Raw genomic sequence first — 17,604 nt, 5'->3', positions numbered from 1 at the left:
AAGAGCTAAAGTTGGGCTTGTGGATCAAGTCTTAATAGAGCTTAACTTGGATTGTACCACGCCGAGCTCCCTAGAAAGAAAATATTGCATATCATGGGTTTTCTGCACTCAAACTATAGCATCTAAAACTTAAAGGATCCAAAAACGAATCAAAATTCAAAATGGATTCCATGTTATGGATCCAAAACCCAGTTAAATATTAGACCCAAATGATGCAAATGCAACCCATATTGTGTTTACACATGGTTGATACATGAATATGATCCCATACATGTTTTCCAAGTTCCAACCAAAAAGAGAACTAGTGTCAATGAATAAACTTTAATGATGCATGTACAATACCCAATCACATTAGCAATATGATGTTATTTTTACTTCAATTTATATCATAATTCATGATTCTAACAACCAATAATAGCACTCTAGATAGTAACCATATCACCTAGAATAAGGCCAATTATACTCTAGTCCACCACTAGCATAGAGTCACGACCTTTAAATTTATTTAGTTAGATCCTATGATTTTTCCCTCATTAATAGAAAACCGGGCCATATATAACCAATCATACTACATGATTATATGTCTTTTGAAGTGAAACAGTTATATAATTGATTTTTGTTTCTTTTCTTTCAAAAATATGAATGTCCAATCAAATTGGGAGGTATGAAAAATACATACAAGCCATGAAAACTTTCATGTTCAGATATTATACCTTGCTAAGGCATGTATGCCATACAAGCTCCATGGGCTTCAGTACCATTATACAAATCATGAGAGAGAAATCGTTTCTAAAATTACATAGGACCGAAGAATGAAGTTCTTTTCACAATCAATAAATAGGTAGGAAACTAGATAGGTATACTTTTACACACTCCAACATGTAAATAGTTTGGTAGGAAACTAGATAGAGATACTTGTACACACTCAAACAAGTAAAGAGTTTTCATTGTTTGAATGTAAGGCCCTTTGGGTTTAGCGATAGGGATGCTTCCATTGCTCGTAGACTTGCTGCAACCTCAGAGAAATTTGGCCGATCTGCCGGTTCTGCTGCCCAACATCTCTCCATCAATGACCTCCATCCAACATCACACCATTTGGGAACCGTCGGCCGTAACTTATTGTTCACAATCCCTCCTTTACATTTTAGATTGGAATTAGATTAGTTGGTAATGCATATACATACGGGAAAACAACAAAATACTGTAACTACTTGACAAATTACCAGAATACCAATGTTTCTCTAGATTACTGCAATACCTCTAGGTGTTTCTAAATTATCAAAAAGTGCCCCTATTTTTTATATAATCAAATTACCAATGATTGCCCCATAGTGCATGTTTGCATATGGCTCCTCTCCTGTTAAAAGCTCCCACATGACTATGCCGAACGAGAACACATCAACCTTTTTAAAAGATAATACACAGAACTATTAGTGGTGGTTTTATTCTATTGCATTCATTCAATATAATCCTGCTCATCGCCACCTTTTCAGAGACCAAGTTGCTATTGCCATTGAGCAATTCTGGGGCCATCCATGGGAGTGTTCCTCTTACACCACCAGATACAAAAGTTTGTTGTTTGACTTTTGAGAGACCAAGATCAGCAACCTGAGGGAAACGGAAAAGAAATCTTGGTCTAGTGAGGTTACACATTCACACATTTTTCCAGAAAATAAATGTTTTTGGTCAAACATTATTGGGATGAAGATTAATCAGACAATTTTGTTACGACAATATAAATATTCAAAACATGCTGCGATACTGAAGGTAGACATAGAGACAGACCCTAATGTGTAGTGAGAAATAAACTATTACAGCATATAGAAGAGAAGAATATACAGTAAACAAGCACCCATGTTGAGTACTCCAGCTTGATTTGTCAGTTCTTACCATTCCATCTAAGCTTGCTCCTTGATGAAACAATCTGACATAACTTTGTAGTGTTATGATGTATTTTCCATGACTTCACCTTGAAAATGTAATCTAGATATTGGAAGCTTAAATTTTGTTGCAAACATTTATGGTCACCATTGAAAGGAAAACAAATTTGATATGGCAATTGATGATTCAAGGCATTGCAACAAAACACAATGGTTCGATTGTCAGCAACAACTTTGGGTCACATCTCAGACTCTGACTTTATTTATAATCAATGTTAAAGGGGTCTGTGAACATGGTTTGTATGGGTGGGAATCTAAACCTGCTCGTTTGTCTTTATGCAGGATCTTGAATCCTCTGGTTGGCAATAACAACTAGGCATTCTTTTATCTTCAAAACCATCAGTCTATGGTCTCTTACTAGATCTTAACCCCTTCCCAAATAGACAATTCACCTCCCCATAATATTACAATAGTATGGAGAATAAGGAATAGACCAATAAAACATGTTCCAAATGAGTAATAAGGACATAGCAAGGCACAAAGATAGATGTCCCTAGATGGCTTCGTTACTCAACCCAAGCACACGTCACATCAATTCGCATATACATAGGGCAGCTCAATACTTCATCTTATCAACAAAGAATGGAGACAAGCTAGTATGCACGTCATTGCCCAACTATTATGAGCAGTCTTGTCAAACACCAGCTATGAGACTCACGTGGAGTAAACCGTCTCTAGTTTAATTTTGTCTTATAATGCAGTCATGTACCAACCTTTGCATCTATTCTCACTTCATGAATCTGATTCCTTAAATCCAGGATCCAGCAATCTCGATTTTTGCTATATTTCTTACAGAAGCAGCAGAAAATTAATTGACGACATTACCTCTTCAAGATCATAATTTCATGGATTGTTTTGAAAGGATATATGAGCATATCATTCCATGTCATCTGATTCCTTTAAGCCAGGATCTAGAAATCTCAAATTTTGCTATATTTCTTACAGAAGCAGCAGAAAATGAAATAATGACATTATCTCATCAAGATCATAATTTCATGGATCGTTTTGAAAAGATAATGCAAATATGCTTCCAGCGCATCCTTAGCCATTCCTACCAAGACTATTCTGCAATTTCCATGGGTTTCTGTCACAATCTCCCATTTCTTATGGCTTCAATTATATCTTGCTGGGGTAGCACAATTCACAACGATGGCTCATGCCTAACACAATCACTGGAAAAAATTGCCCAACTCTATATATATTGTGGGCTTCTTGATGACACCCTGAATAATTGTAGATCTCAAATTATCTTTGTTTCAGGAAAGGCCTTCTATCTCTCCTGGTTTCAGACAAATCTCTCTAGAGGTAGTCACAGATGGACAACGATAACAGGTAAATAAAGTAATGGTACAGTATTTAAGGTGCACAATCAATAATTACAAATCCAGCTTGGTAGATCTACTGCCATTAGCAGACCTTGTTAGTTATATTTCATTGAGGTGTTGTAATCTTATTCTTGTAATTTTCTCATGCATAGAGCATTTCAGAGTTCGTTCCATAACAGCAAATGCCCTGCAGCTGTGTTGCTTTTCACACAAGAAGTGCCCTCTGGCTAAACCAAGCCAAAGCTATGGCTTGTAAGGGTGTGTGAAAAGGAGAAAAATAATTATATCCCACATCGAAGAGCATACATGTTAATGTCTGGGATATAAACACTCTTGTAACCTTAATCTATAAATATTACCAAGCCTCCAGATGCTCGCTCCTCAGCCTTTATTTCTTTCACATGATCTAAAGCTACATGCCCTTCAAAAAGGGCATATAGTGTGCAAGTGTAAAAAGGATAATTCAGACTTAATTGAAGAGGGAATAGGAAAAAACAAAAGCAATTGCATGCACCTAAAGGAGCATCTATAAACCCTAAGGCTTTAGGAATGACAAAGCAACAAGCTTTCTAGTGGGGTGATAGCTCAACTATTGTAATCAATTTTTCCATATTATATAATTAAGGAACTATCTATTTAATTCTTGTTTAGTCTTTGTAATCAGTTTCTTTTATATTCCCTCTATTCAATTCCCTATTAATATCTATCTACTCAACCGATCCATCTCTGCCTTAATTCCTTAGATATACTCCACTTGTCTCTCAAATCTCTACCGGTCAGATATCCATGCAACTTACGTGGCACTGGACAAAGTGCAAACACGGCTCAGAGAAGTGGTGACCAATTCATAAGATCAAGGCCATTATTACATAACACCAAAGACACATTCTCCACCCCATCAACCTCACCAATACCCTATGCTTACATATAACGGAGAATATGTACAATTTGTGCAAAGCTTTAAGTATCTTGAAAAAGTTACTACATGTTAGAGAATCAATGCAACCAAAGTGATACTTGTGGATGGCAAGTGAAATCAATGTTATTTAATGGCATGGGAACCCAAGTCTTGCTTTATGGAGTGAAAATAGGAGGTGGCACTATCCCTCTTAATGCATGGGATGAGATTGAGAATATTCAAAAGATATTTCAAAGGAGACAATTGGGAGAAAAATCTGCCACCTTCTGCAAGGTTATACTCTTGGAAACAGGTGTTCGACCCATAGAGGTCTCAACACTACAAATAGTATACAGATACATTATAAAAGTCAAGAATATGCCAAATCATAGATTGCCACATCTTGCTTGAATTGTTGAATGTAATCCAGAAAAAAAATCACAAACAAAATTCCCTCATCTGGTTGGGTATCTGACATCAACAAATGGTTCAAAAGATGGGGTGCAGAGATCTCTTCAAGCTTTCAACTGGTGCTATGCAATATGTATATGGAGGAACGGTCAATGGAACCACTAAGGAAGAAGCGGGAAGATTCTAAAATGGCAAATTTAGAGTATTACATTGCAAACATCAACCCTGAATGTTGAGTTCATTATAAGGCAAGAATGCCTATAATTGTATTCAACCTTATTTCATTGCCAACATGAGTATTAATTCTTGTAAAGCCTTCACATTCAATTCACACAAGCTAGGTATTGAAGGCATATAAGGTATGGGATGACGGCCTAGCAGACGATGAGTCACTTGCTTTCTACATGCTCAACATGTAGTGCAGTTCCTAAAAGCTACAATGACATATTAAGAGGGGGTGATGACTAGTGTATCATACTTTAAGAAACAGCCTAGAAAGCTGACCACATATGTGTATGACTTATTGACGCAGAGACTTTGTGATTCGTATGAATTTCCTTCTTAGGACGAAGACACACATCAAAAAATCGTATACTCGGGTCCCATGGGTCAGTCAATATAGGCCTCTTTATGGATGCTAAAAAGATATCTATATATCTATCTATCTTGATAGGGTAGTAATTGTGCTTTCAAGCAACCCATATAATGCCTAAAGGTTACTCCAGTCTGCATCTATTCAAAAAATACTAATTGTAGGAAGCGATTTTAAAGGATGATCTTTCAAAGACATTAATATAAATTGTCTCTATGCTGTGGTCTTTGTTAGGTCTTACATGCCAGTATCATAATTCAGAGACATTTGTATTTCACTGTCTCTTTTTTCCTTATCTCTGATAGAAATGTCCTAAGCATCTTTGGAACCGTACTCCACTCCACCCAAAGGATCCAAATCCATCACTGGAAAAAGAATGGTATCTCTCTGAAACAAACTAGGCAAAGGATATAGTAGCTCAGATTCACAAAGCCCTGATCAACTACATCTCTTTATGCTCAGTTTATAGCTATCACAACTGTCCATCAGTATGAGTCGCAGTGTCTTCTAGCCTCATCTATCATTATCTTCCCTCAGATATCTTCAAGATCGTGTCACAATAGTTCCTATAGTAGCCATGACTCACCTCTAAGCATCAGTCAGTCTTCAGCAGCAACCTTGGCCTCACCACCCCAACCATAGCCTCAGACTTTGCCATGTGGATTTTGGTAAAGAACCCTCAGGCCATCATAGTTACTTATCTTTGTGCCTACCAAACTCTATTATTGATCTGCTGGGTATAAAGGTTCAAAAGCTCTCCATTTGTAGATTCATAAAGACTCGTTCATACTATAACTCTCTTAAGAGCTTCTAGGACATATTTGGGTCACTTGGCAAATGTGAACTGAATCAAGTGCCCTAAAAATGCATTTTAATAAAACAAAATTTTTTTCCAAAAAAAGTTTTACATTTTGGGGGATCCAAATACCCTCATCTCTCTCTCTCTCTCAAATGTCCAAAAACGTTTTCTTACAAAGTTTCTACAAGTTAAGAAACAAACGCCCTACACCCTCCTCCTTGAGACGGGATCGCTTCCCATTGAGATCATGGCCATGGAAAGGGTTGTAGAATACATGCTTAAGGTTCAAAAAAGACCCTCACATCGACTTCCTAGAATTGCATGGGAAGCAAGCAAAAAGATCCAAAAGACGCATAAAAGCAAAATTTTGTGTTCCAGTTGGATGCAAGATTTAGAAAAATGGTTTGGTAGATGGGATGATAGACACTTGCTTCATGATGCGTCACTAGATTCCTCAGCAAATGAGGCCTTTTTGCAACGCCAATGTATCATGACATGGGGCAAATGTGGTGGCTCACGCTTCACACATTATACTACAAATGTTGCACCTAACTACAAAACCATATTCTTTGCGGAACAAGGAAGGTACACATCGATACATGTTAGAGCCCATCCCGATATCTGCCATTCGAACCATTTCTTACATGCGACTTAGCTCACATGCATTGAGATGTGAGACAGGGCGTTGGGGCACAAGTGATGAGAGTGGCCAACTATGCACACTTTGCCCTAAACAAGTTTGAGAGTCTGAGTATCACACTTTGATACAATGCTCTGCCTTTGATCATATTCGACCATGCTTTCCACATCTCTTCGATCGAGCCCAATTCTTGCACGAATTTCTCACAACCACAATGTGCACTCTCGATTGCAACATTCATTGGTAAAGTTCTTGAAAATCGAGAGTCGCTACTCACCTTCACACGTATCACGTGAAATGTAATATTTTTGGTCTCATAGGTCATATTTGACCTCCGAAGACAATAATATAATCTCTCTCTCTCTCTCTTTGCCATGCACATAGGCCTCGGCCCCATGGACCATGACCTCGACACCCTTGTCATCGACAGATAAAAGCCATTATCTCCCGCCATTGTAGGTGCTTCCCTCGCTTCAAAGACATTTCCATTTTGGATCGACCTATGCTAGAGATCTTTCGAAGACAAAAGCTACAATATACCTAACTTGAGGATCTCACATGTGCCAAAAACCAGATTCCCTCATTAATTTTCTTTTCATGTTATTTACTTTTATATTTACTGTGCAATATTTATTTTATTTTGATTTGTTCTCAAAGACGAGACAACACTTAAGATGTAATCTCTTATTTGGTCTTTCTTCTTTCTTTCTTTCTTTCTCTCTCTTCCCAGTCCACCATCACAACATGTGGTACCAAAACAAACCTCTTGATGACCTTTCAATTGGTATTAGAGACAAGGTATATCTCTCATGACAAAGGCATTGCAAACAAAAGAGTGTTGCTGCTGATTCAGTTCTACAAACACTTGATGCTTCTTGAAGAAGTTTCATGGTGAGAACAGGTCTAAAACATGAGGAATCCCATAAATACCTACCTTTTGCAGGTATTCAAATGCAAAATGAACTTTGTTACAACCAATGAGTTTAGTCTACATAAAGGGATACCAGTCCTACATTGTTATAGCCAGAATGCCATATCCTTGGGTACGAACACCATGTTTCATGCATGCACTGAGCACATTGATGTGTAGTATGACTTCATCAAGGAGGTGATAGAGGAGGAACTCGGCTCATTGCATAAAATCAGCACTAGGAAAAATCATGCAGATGATCACTAAATACCTCTGAAGGGCACAACACCACATTGTGTTCTGCTAGTTTAAGAAACATAGCTTAAAGGAGCCTCCTTGGCGCTTTAGTCAGGAGGTTGTTGGTTATAAAGGTTCAAGAACTTTTCAATGGTACATTTATAATGGCCCTTTCACACTATTAACACTTTTTAAGAGCCTCTTAAGACATATTCAGGTCACTTGGTCAGTGCAAACTGGCCCAAGTGCTCTAAAAACACATTTTAATAAAACAATATACTATTGCCCCTAAAACATTTTGTATTTTGGGGGCTAAAAAAACCTAGGTGTATTTTCTCTCTCTATTTCCTCTACATCTCAGCCGTTTTCTTTCTCCTATCAATCCTATTCCAAGCCCACCATTACACACAAGTGGTACCAAGCAACCCTCTTGGGCTCATTTCATGATCTAAATTTAAAGTTCTTTTTTTTCAAAGAAATACAGTTATATATTAACTGTACAAAAAAACCAATTAAATTGCCAAGCAGTCTAATTCTGATTATTGTACATCAACAGTATATACAAGTACTGTCACAAGGACAACTCAGACATCAGTCAATGGTGATGGAAGCCAGACCGATTAAACCAGTGGATGAGAATACTGCTACGAAGTAATATCTTCAAGAAACAAATCAAAGAAAAGCTAAGACTGCCTCCACGAAGCAAAGGGAAGCCTGCCTTCTTTCCTCTACTTCACTCAATGATCCAGCTCAACCATCCTATAGAATCCTAAAGCTGTGAATGAGCACACAATAATATCTTCAAGAGATAAATCAAAGAAAAGCTAAGATTGCCTCCAGGAAGCCAGGAAAGTCTGCCTTCTTTCCTCTTCTTCCCTCGACAATCCAGCTGAAGCATCCTATTGACTCCTCAAGGTGTGAATGAGTTCAAACCATACACTGAAAAGTCTCCCCAAGATGGAATGAGTTTTGCCATCTAGAATCTAAGTGTAACTACTCTTCAAATACACCACGAAGTAATGCTGCTATCAGCTATACAGAAAATTCTCCATGATAATGATCTCTTAAGAATATAATGTATCTAAGATGCATCCAGAGTATTCAGTAGTGGAGAGCATGAAGATTGGGTCCATAGAAATCTCCCCATAGAATAAATGTACACTCCATTTATATCATAACTGAAGAGCTGATCACCGAAGATATATCCAGTGTGCAAGCCAGCATGGGAGTTCAGTAGACTAGTTCATGGGTAGGTGGATAGCGCCATAGGCAATGAGCTGGTAAAATCCAGCACAAGATCCTCACATTCCACAAGTGGGATAATCAACTGTTCTGACCACCCAGATAACCAGCCGTAAGCCTGTGTGCACAGTTTGCCTCTGAAATAAACTATCCAGCAACTGATATCAAGATAGCAAACGTATGTTAGGTGTAAAGGCCCGTATGTTTGTAATGTGAACACACCGCTTTCTTTGTAGGGTTAACTAATATAATAACCTTTGTTTCTTGTGTACCAATCAAGGTGGTTGGGTACACCCAAAAATCTGTGCCTCTACTCTCATCTCTACTACAGTCTTGTTTGCTGAACATCATCAGTCAATAGCTGCTCCCTCAAACATCCCTCTTTACCTTTAACTGGTATCAGAGCCAAATCTCTTTCCTCTGCTTTGCTGTTTTTTTTAGATTCAGAATCAACAGAAAACACAGTTTTTAAAATAAATAAAAAATTTCTGTCAAACCCTTTCCTATTGGTATTTTGCTCAATTTTCTGAAGGCATTTGTCATAAATCTTGGGAGCAATAGCCTCCACTTCAACTGAAATGAAAAACCTCTTTGAAATCAAGAGATTTAATGGAAAAGGTTTCGAATTATGGAAAGAGTGTATGCTGGGCATCCTCTTTCTGAGGGATTGTGAAGATGCTCTCGTGGAAAAGAAACCAGAGAGCATGGAAAATGATGCTTGGAACACTCTGAATAAGAAAGCCATTACATATATTAAAATGGTTGTTTCTGATGAAATTCTTGTAGATATAAAGGGCTTGATTACTGCCCATCAAGTTTGGGAGAAACTTAAGACAACTTACGAGAATACTACTCCTGTGAATCAGGTGCATTTGATGAGAAAACTTGTCAGTATGAGGCTTGATGAGTCGAAAGGTGCAACAGAGCATCTATCATTATTCACATGTACTCTCTCCCAACTACAAGATTCGGGATTACCAGCTTTTGATGACAAGCTCAAAGCTATTTTCTTACTTATGACTTTACCTGATTCGTGGGAAACATTAGTTGTTTCACTATCTAATAGCCCCACCTTGACCTTCGATGGTGTGCGGGGCTCTATTCTCAGTGAAGAGATTTAGAAGACAATCTAGCGGAGAAGGTAGTGGTTCAGCATACAATATTAGGAGGAGATATGATAAGAGGAACCTAAATGTAGGACAAAGAAATAGAAGTAAGAGTAGAGGGAAAGGAAAGCAACAAGATATCACATGTTATCAGTGTGGCCGTAAAGGTCATAAGAAACCTAATTGTAGATATTTGAAGATGGAACTAGAAAGGAAGAAGAATGTAGGAGAGAAGAAAAATAAAGATGATAAATTTAATACAACAGAGAAAGCTAATATGACTTCAAATGTTATCATTGAAGACCTATCTAGTGAAGATGGTGATGTACTTTGCATTACAGGTGATACCTTCATAGCTCATGTTCAAGACATGCAAATCACCAAAACGGATGTTATTGATGCTTTATTGTCAATTGATGATGGATTGACACAGACATGGATAGTAGACTCTGGGGCTTCTTTTCATGTTACTCCATGTTTGGAGTGCTTTACCACATTTGACACAGGCAATTATGGAAAAGTTTATCTTGGTAACAATAGTGCTTACAATATTGATGGTATTGGAACCATACACTTGTCTTTGGATAATGGTCAAGAGCTCGTGCTCAAAGATGTTAGGTATGTACCTGGCATTAAGAAAAGTTTGCTATCTGTAGGACAAATGGATTTGCATGGTTACACCACATTATTCAGTGGTGGATTGTGGAAACTAAAGAAAGGATCTAAGGTTATTGTGAAAGGTTGCAAAAAGGGCACTCTGTACTGTTTGCAATGTAAAGCTTTACCTGGAAGGTTTCTTGCTATTGCTGAATTTGACTCTCGTTTAGAGCTTTGGCATAAGAGATTAGGACATATGAGCCAAAAAGGACTTGATGTCCTTTCTACTCTAAAAAGATTTGATGTTAAAAGGATCAAAGCTGGGTTTTTGTAATGATTGTCTATTTGGCAAACAAGTGAGAAATTCTTATTATTCTAGTATCTCTCATAACCCAAATGTGCTAGATTTGGTGCATTCTGATGTATGTAGCATGCCTGTAAAATCCTTGGGCGGTGTTGCATATTTTATTTCCTTTATCGATGATTATTCTAGGAAGATTTGGGTGTACTTGATGAAAAAGAAAGGTGATGCATTTAAACCTTTTCATGCATTTAATGCATTTGTGACTACCCAAAAAGGGACAAAACTGGAATGTCTCAGAACAGATAATGGGGGTAAGTTTACATCTGCAGAATTTAAGTTCTATTGTGACTTACATGGTATTAAAAGAGAGCTTACAGCTCCATATAACCCTTCATCAAATGGGGTGGCAGAAAGATATAATAGGACCTTGTGTGAGCGAGTACGGTGCATGCTGTCCACAGCTAATCTCCCTCATGAATTTTGGGGAGAAGCATTAAAACCCGCAGTTCATATATGTAATCGTTCTCCCAACAAGTCTTTAAAGAATGGAATCCCTGAGGAGGTTTGGTCTGGCAAACCAGCCTCATATGACCATTTACGAATTTTCGGTTGTGATGCATTTGTATTTGTACACATTAGAAGTGAGCTGAGAAATAAGCTCAATCGATGCTAAGTCCACCATGGGCATTTTTATGGGCTACGGTGATGAAGGTGAAATGGGCTATAGGATTTGGTTACCTCAGTCCAGAAAAATTGTACGCAGCCGGGATGTTGTTTTTAATGAAGAAAAATTGCTGAAAAATGCTTGTTCCTCTGTTGGGAACTCTAAGGGCGTTCCATTTCAGCAATTACAGCCATCCACAAAATCTGAAAATAAACCTCATGATGATATACCAAAGGTTGAATATGATGATTGACCGGTTATCTTTGAGCCAGAAGAAGTTGCACAGCAAAGAGATGCTCATGAAGGTATTGGTCAACGAGATGAAGGTACTGAAGAACAAAATATAGATGTCGAACAACATGTTGGACATGGTTTGCAAGAGCCAGAAAGTGTTGAAACTGATTTTCCTCCAGATTTAGAACCAATCCCAGAAAATACTGATCATTGGGTACGTAGGTCTAATCGTTCAAGGAGGCAAGTATATGGATATGACCCCTCTTTGCATTATGTCATGCTATCAGATGAGGGTGAACCTCTTACTTATAAGGAGGCAATGTCATGTGAACTTAGCAGTAAGTGGGAGCTTGCAATGCAAGAAGAAATAAAATCTTTATATGCAAATGATACATGGGATCTTGTGTCCTTACCTCAAGGAAGGAAAGCTCTTCCAAATAAGTGGGTTTATAAGGTAAAGAAAATTGAAGGGAAACCAAAATACAAGGCAAGATTAGTTGCCAAGGGTTATGCACGGAAGGAAGGTATTGACTTCCAAGAGGTCTTCTCTCCTGTTGTGAAGATGACCACACTTCGTGTGCTATTTGCTCTCACTGCAATGCTTAATTTGGAGTTGTACCAAATGGATGTAAAGACCGCTTTTTTGCATGGTGATATTGATGAAGAGATCTACATGAAACAACCTAAGGGTTTTGTAGTCCCTAACAAGGAGCATTTGGTATGCAAACTAAAACGTAGCTTGTATGGCCTAAAACAAGCACCACGACAATGGTATAAGAAGTTTGATACTTTTATGCTTTCTCAAGGCTTTGATCGTAGCTATGCAGATCATTGTTTATACACGAAAAAGGATATTGATGATAGTCCCATCATACTTGTTCTATATGTGGATGATATGTTGCTAGCTGGGAAAAGAAAGACTAGTCTTGATGCTCTAAAAGATCAATTGAAATCGGTCTTCTCTATGAAAGATTTGGGAAATGCATAGCATATTTTGGGCATGAGAATTAGTAGAAACAGAAAGGACAATTTGTTATATTTGTCACAAGAAAAGTACATTGAAAAAGTGCTTAACAGATTTAATATGGCAAAAGCAAAGTCTCTTGGAGTTCCTTTACCACCATATCTTAAACTTAGAAAGGCTGATTGTCCAAAGGATGAGATGGAAATAAATGCTATGAAGGGAATTCCTTATGCATCAGCATGTGGTTCTCTAACGTATGCTATGGTAGCTACTCATCCAGATATTGCTTATGCAGTGGGAGTTGTCAGTCGCTATATGTCTAATCCCGGCAAAGCACATTGGGAGGCTGTCAAGTGTGTTTTCAGGTATCTTAAAGGTACACAAAGAAAGTTTATGCTATGGGAAGGGTGCATTAAGTTTGCAGGGATATTGTGATGCAGACGTGGCAGGTGACTTGGATACACAGAAGTCTACTAGCGGGTATATATTTACGGTTGCTGGTGGAGCAATGTCTTGGTGCTCCAAATTGCAAAAGATTGTAGCACTGAGTACTACTGAAGCTGAATATATTTCAGCTACAGAAGCTTCAAAGGAAGCTATATGGCTCAGCAGACTTGCTGAAGATCTTGGCATGTCTGTTAGTACTCTTGTGTTAGGATGTGATAGCCAGAGTGCTGTGTATCTGGCTAAGAATGCCATGTTTCATTCGTGCACTAAACACATTGATGTGCGACATCACTTTATCAGACAAGTTTTGGAGGATGGTCTAGTCACATTGACCAAGATCAAAACACAGGATAATCCTGTAGATATTCTCACCAAAAGTCTTGGCAAAGCTCAACATGAGCATTGCGTACAGTTAGTGGGAGTTACTTGAATGTTCACATCGGACCTTTAAGTGGGAGGTAGTTAGGTGTAAAGGCCCATAGTTCACAAATTAGGTAATTATTCGTATATGTGAACACATTGTTCACCTGGACAGGACACCTCCTTTTGTAATGTGAACACACCGCTTTCTTTGTAGGGTTAACTAATATAATAACCTTTGTTTCTTGTGTACCAATCAAGGCAGTTGGGTACACCCAAAAATCTGTGCCTCTACTCTCATCTCTACTACAGTCTTGTTTGCTGAACATCATCAGTCAATAGCTGCTCCCTCAAACATCCCTCTTTACCTTTAACGTAGTCTAGATATTCCACTCTCTATGTCTCTAATAAATTATGTCTATCTATCATGAACCCTCTATTTCTTTTTTTGTTTTTGACAAAAAGTATTGATTTTATTGGTTCCACTTAAACATCAACTGAATCACCAACTGAAATAATTATGAATTAACAACTTACAAAAAAAACTCTCATGGCCACACGAAAAACTTATGGACACTATAGAAGGATGAAGTTGTGACAGCCAAAAATATGTGCTCAACTCATCAATGATCCCCTCAAGTGTATTCCCCACCATTCTTTGGATGTGAAGGCATCATCATAATTCTCATCTCCAGTTGTTGAACACAGTCAATTTGTTGGTTGTGTTATTCTCAACATTTTTCTATCCCACCAGTTTTCATGACTTCCTACTCCATAAAGCATATATGACCACTTTCTGCAAAAGATCACTTTCTGATAAAGATGCAATTGTGCTAGCATCATGTTTCTCAGCAACGATTGATGATGTCAATGGATGAGCTACTTCAAACCATCTCCTCAAGCAAAGGTAAAACGCAAAAAAATACTTTTCATTGCATTGATCATACAAAATACATTATGATTGAGATGAAAGGTTCCCAGATTATAACCTTACAGATAGGTCGTTGTGTGTCTCGTAGATTGACAAGAAGATTTTCACATTTTATATCAAAATGAACCACATTTTTCGCATGCAAATACTCCATCCCAAATGCTGCATCCATTGCAATAAGCAAACGTTTGCGTCTATCTAATGTCCTGCCCAATAGTATCCAAGTCAGCATACATGCATGTAAGCATTACTTCGTGATTGTTTAATCTTTACACGCAAAATATCCTGACACTGTACCTGTCTTTACTCTGTAAAACCTGCTTCAATGAACCATTAACCATGTATTCTGTCACAGTAGCTAGAGTCCCACCAGGACCATCAGGTACGACACCGTAAAATGCAACCACATTGGGATGGTGTAATTTTCCAAGGATATATGCTTCACGCCAAAAGTCAGCCATCTACAAGTTCATCGCATCATACAATCACTTACTGAAATTGCATGCCGAATAATATTGTTAGACTTCTTCAGCTAACAGAATACAAACCAGTCGGTCTCTATCTGCTTCTCGACCAGAAAAACAACTGGCTTTAATCCGTTTGATTGCAACATCTGTGCCCCTCCATTTCCCATGATAAACTGTACCAAATGTGCCAGATCCTAGTTCTCTTAGTTCTTCCAGATCACTGTTTCTTATTATCTGAAGATCCATGTATGACATGTATACAATTAGTGAATACAAGAGAAAATGCATAGCAGTAAAACTCGAATAAGTTCTCACCTGTAAACCACGAGATATCGCCTCTGCCTCTGCAAGAGTCACAGGATCTGTTGACACATTACCAAAAGACTTGAATTCGTCAGTTTCTTCCAACTCCACTCTGTACTCCTGCATAGAATTTTTCTCTTTTTTAACAGGTTCGGAGAAGAAGATGAGTAAATCTTTTTTCCTATCTCACATACCTCAGGGACAGTTTCTTTACTAACATCAGATACCAAATCAATCTGATCTTCCCCAGGTATTTCATGCATCACATGTTGTGGAACTACATCATTTTTCTCGCATTCATCCCATGTGTCAATTAAAGAAGTTGTAGGTGGTGTGCCAGCAAGACAAGGCACAGCCACAGGGGTTATGGTATCTCTAATCGGTGAAAAATCTTCTCTAGGTATTTCTTCATTTAAGGTATCCACAAATGTCGTTGACATTATTATGTCAAACTCCTCCTTTGAAGGTAAAGCATCATGAATCATTTTAAGTCCTCCATCATCAAAGGTTGCTTTATCAGACAGTTTGAGATGTCCTTCTGTCTCTCTTTCACCTGTCTTATCTGATCCAAGACTCCCTTCTGTTGAGCTTTTTGCTGGTATGCAATCAGCCCGTGAAGATGAACGGAGCAAGTTTGAAATCATGTCTAATGCTGGAAAATCATCCATGACCGATGACAAGGAAGCCTCTTTGATATTTTCGGTCTCAGATTCCAATGCCTTACGCGTTGTATTTTTCCCTGGTTGCTCTTGTTGTGAATATGGAATTGATTGAGACTGAAATCTATCCACATAAGTTAGGAAGTCTTTATCATCAACTTTATGAATACGAGAAGGAATGAGATTTGAGGAGCTATCAGAGTAAGTCTCAGGAACCTGTGACCATACTTGGCGATTATTCAGGTTTAGAATATCTTCTTCATAGTTCTCTGAGCTCAAAAATGGATCTTTAGGATTCCATTGTAAATGGATAAATTTCTCATTATTCTCACCATGAATTGTCATATGATCAGGAAAATCTTGTGAATCTATATCTGGTTGTTGCCCTTCATCTAAAGATATCATCGCAGGATTTGTTGCCAAGGGTCGCTGATGTATACCTCCTATCCCCTGTTGCAACCTCCTGTCATTTTTTATTTTCTCAATAGAAGGAGATGAAAGTGAATTCACTTCAGTTTCAATGAAGGATTGTGTACGCAGAGCTCCTCCAATGTCTGTAGTTGCCAGATCTGAAGCAGGAGAAGCATCATAGATAGGGAAACGATCCCACTCATAATCACCACCATGTTCATTTAAAGCTTTTCTATTCACTTCATGTTGTTTCAAGTCATCTACTGTGGCAAGTGGTTCACCACTGTCAGCAAATGGTAGGTTCTTAGAATGCTTTGCCACTGGATGGTGATTTTCATGTAGTTGTTTCTGCAGAAATGCACCAGGAGACAATGAAAATTGATCACCATGTAGTTGAGCATCTGAACTCTTGAAATCATCAAGGTCTAAAAGCTTTCCGTCTCTAAGGTTTACGCCAAAATCCATGCTAATTCCAGGGTCCCTTCTCTCTTCATCATTGTGCTCATTATGGTATATTGTTAACTTTTCTTCCTGAGGTTGTATTAGGGAACTTGCTAATGGGCTTCGCCGATCTGCTAGAAATTTGCTTTTGGGTTCATATTGAGAAGAGGGAACTGCACCCACATTCTCTAAATCATAAAAATCATTCATACCCACAGCACCACTATACATATCTATGTTGTTATATGAATCTGGTGGAGAAACCGAATTACCAATAAACCCATGCTGTTGGTTTGCAATGGTTTCATGAGGAAGCAGCGGAAATGGATGTTGGCCATGGTTTGTAGGATTGTCGTCAAATCTACGAAATGTTTCGAATGGTAAAGCCCCCTCTGCAAGCCAAACATCGGATTGAGGGTTTTTTCTAATAAGAGAAACGGGTCTGCCTTGCCTTTCAACTCCATTCCATACCTCATATGCATCATTCATGTTATAACTTGGGCCTATGGCCCCTTCTGCAATCACAGGAAACTTGTTATGCATTCCAGAGCTTGCTATGTCAATGGCTGCCATAGCATTTACTGCATCCACGAATTTCTGTTCCGAAGTTTTATGGTCTAGAGACATATCTTGCAAATCAGTCACATCAAGATCAGATGTTGAAAAGACAAAAACTCGTAGCTTAGATGAGCCGCCTATCAAACTCAGACGATCACATTCCT

General features: G+C 38.2%; 1 protein-coding gene across 1 annotated transcript; it reads right to left on the bottom strand.

Annotated features, from left to right (window-relative positions):
• Nucleotides 1-556: 556 nt before the first annotated feature.
• Nucleotides 557-17,597, bottom strand: LOC147847788 (uncharacterized). Its single transcript, XM_087338830.1, has 8 exons — nucleotides 15,566-17,597; nucleotides 15,384-15,491; nucleotides 15,150-15,302; nucleotides 14,899-15,062; nucleotides 14,660-14,807; nucleotides 1,486-1,608; nucleotides 1,316-1,403; nucleotides 557-1,135 (listed from the first exon to the last, which is right to left on the bottom strand). Exons 1-8 carry the CDS (start codon nucleotides 17,507-17,509, stop codon nucleotides 945-947), a joined length of 2,919 nt encoding a protein of 972 aa, XP_087194956.1. The 5' UTR covers nucleotides 17,510-17,597; the 3' UTR covers nucleotides 557-944.
• Between the last annotated feature and the right edge of the window lie 7 nt (nucleotides 17,598-17,604).

The sequence above is a fragment of the Azolla caroliniana genome, unplaced genomic scaffold (genome assembly GCF_043228905.1).
Source record: "Azolla caroliniana isolate FFs.n. ecotype wild unplaced genomic scaffold, voAzoCaro1.0.p SCAF_668, whole genome shotgun sequence".
In the NCBI taxonomy this organism is placed as follows: Eukaryota; Viridiplantae; Streptophyta; class Polypodiopsida; order Salviniales; family Salviniaceae; genus Azolla; species Azolla caroliniana.
The sequence above is the reverse complement of the archived record's forward strand: the minus strand, read 5'-3'. Positions and strand labels throughout refer to the sequence as shown.

Coding starts and splice junctions, on each gene's coding strand:
- LOC147847788 (XM_087338830.1), bottom strand. CDS start 17,509: ATGTCTCTAGACCATAAAACTTCGGAACAGAAATTCGTGGATGCAGTA. Junction 1,609..14,659: donor CACAACGACCTATCTGTAAG/GTTATAATCTGG, acceptor CGTTTCCCTCAG/GTTGCTGATCTTGGTCTCTC. Junction 1,404..1,485: donor GCAACTTGGTCTCTGAAAAG/GTGGCGATGAGC, acceptor TCTTTTAAAAAG/GTTGATGTGTTCTCGTTCGG.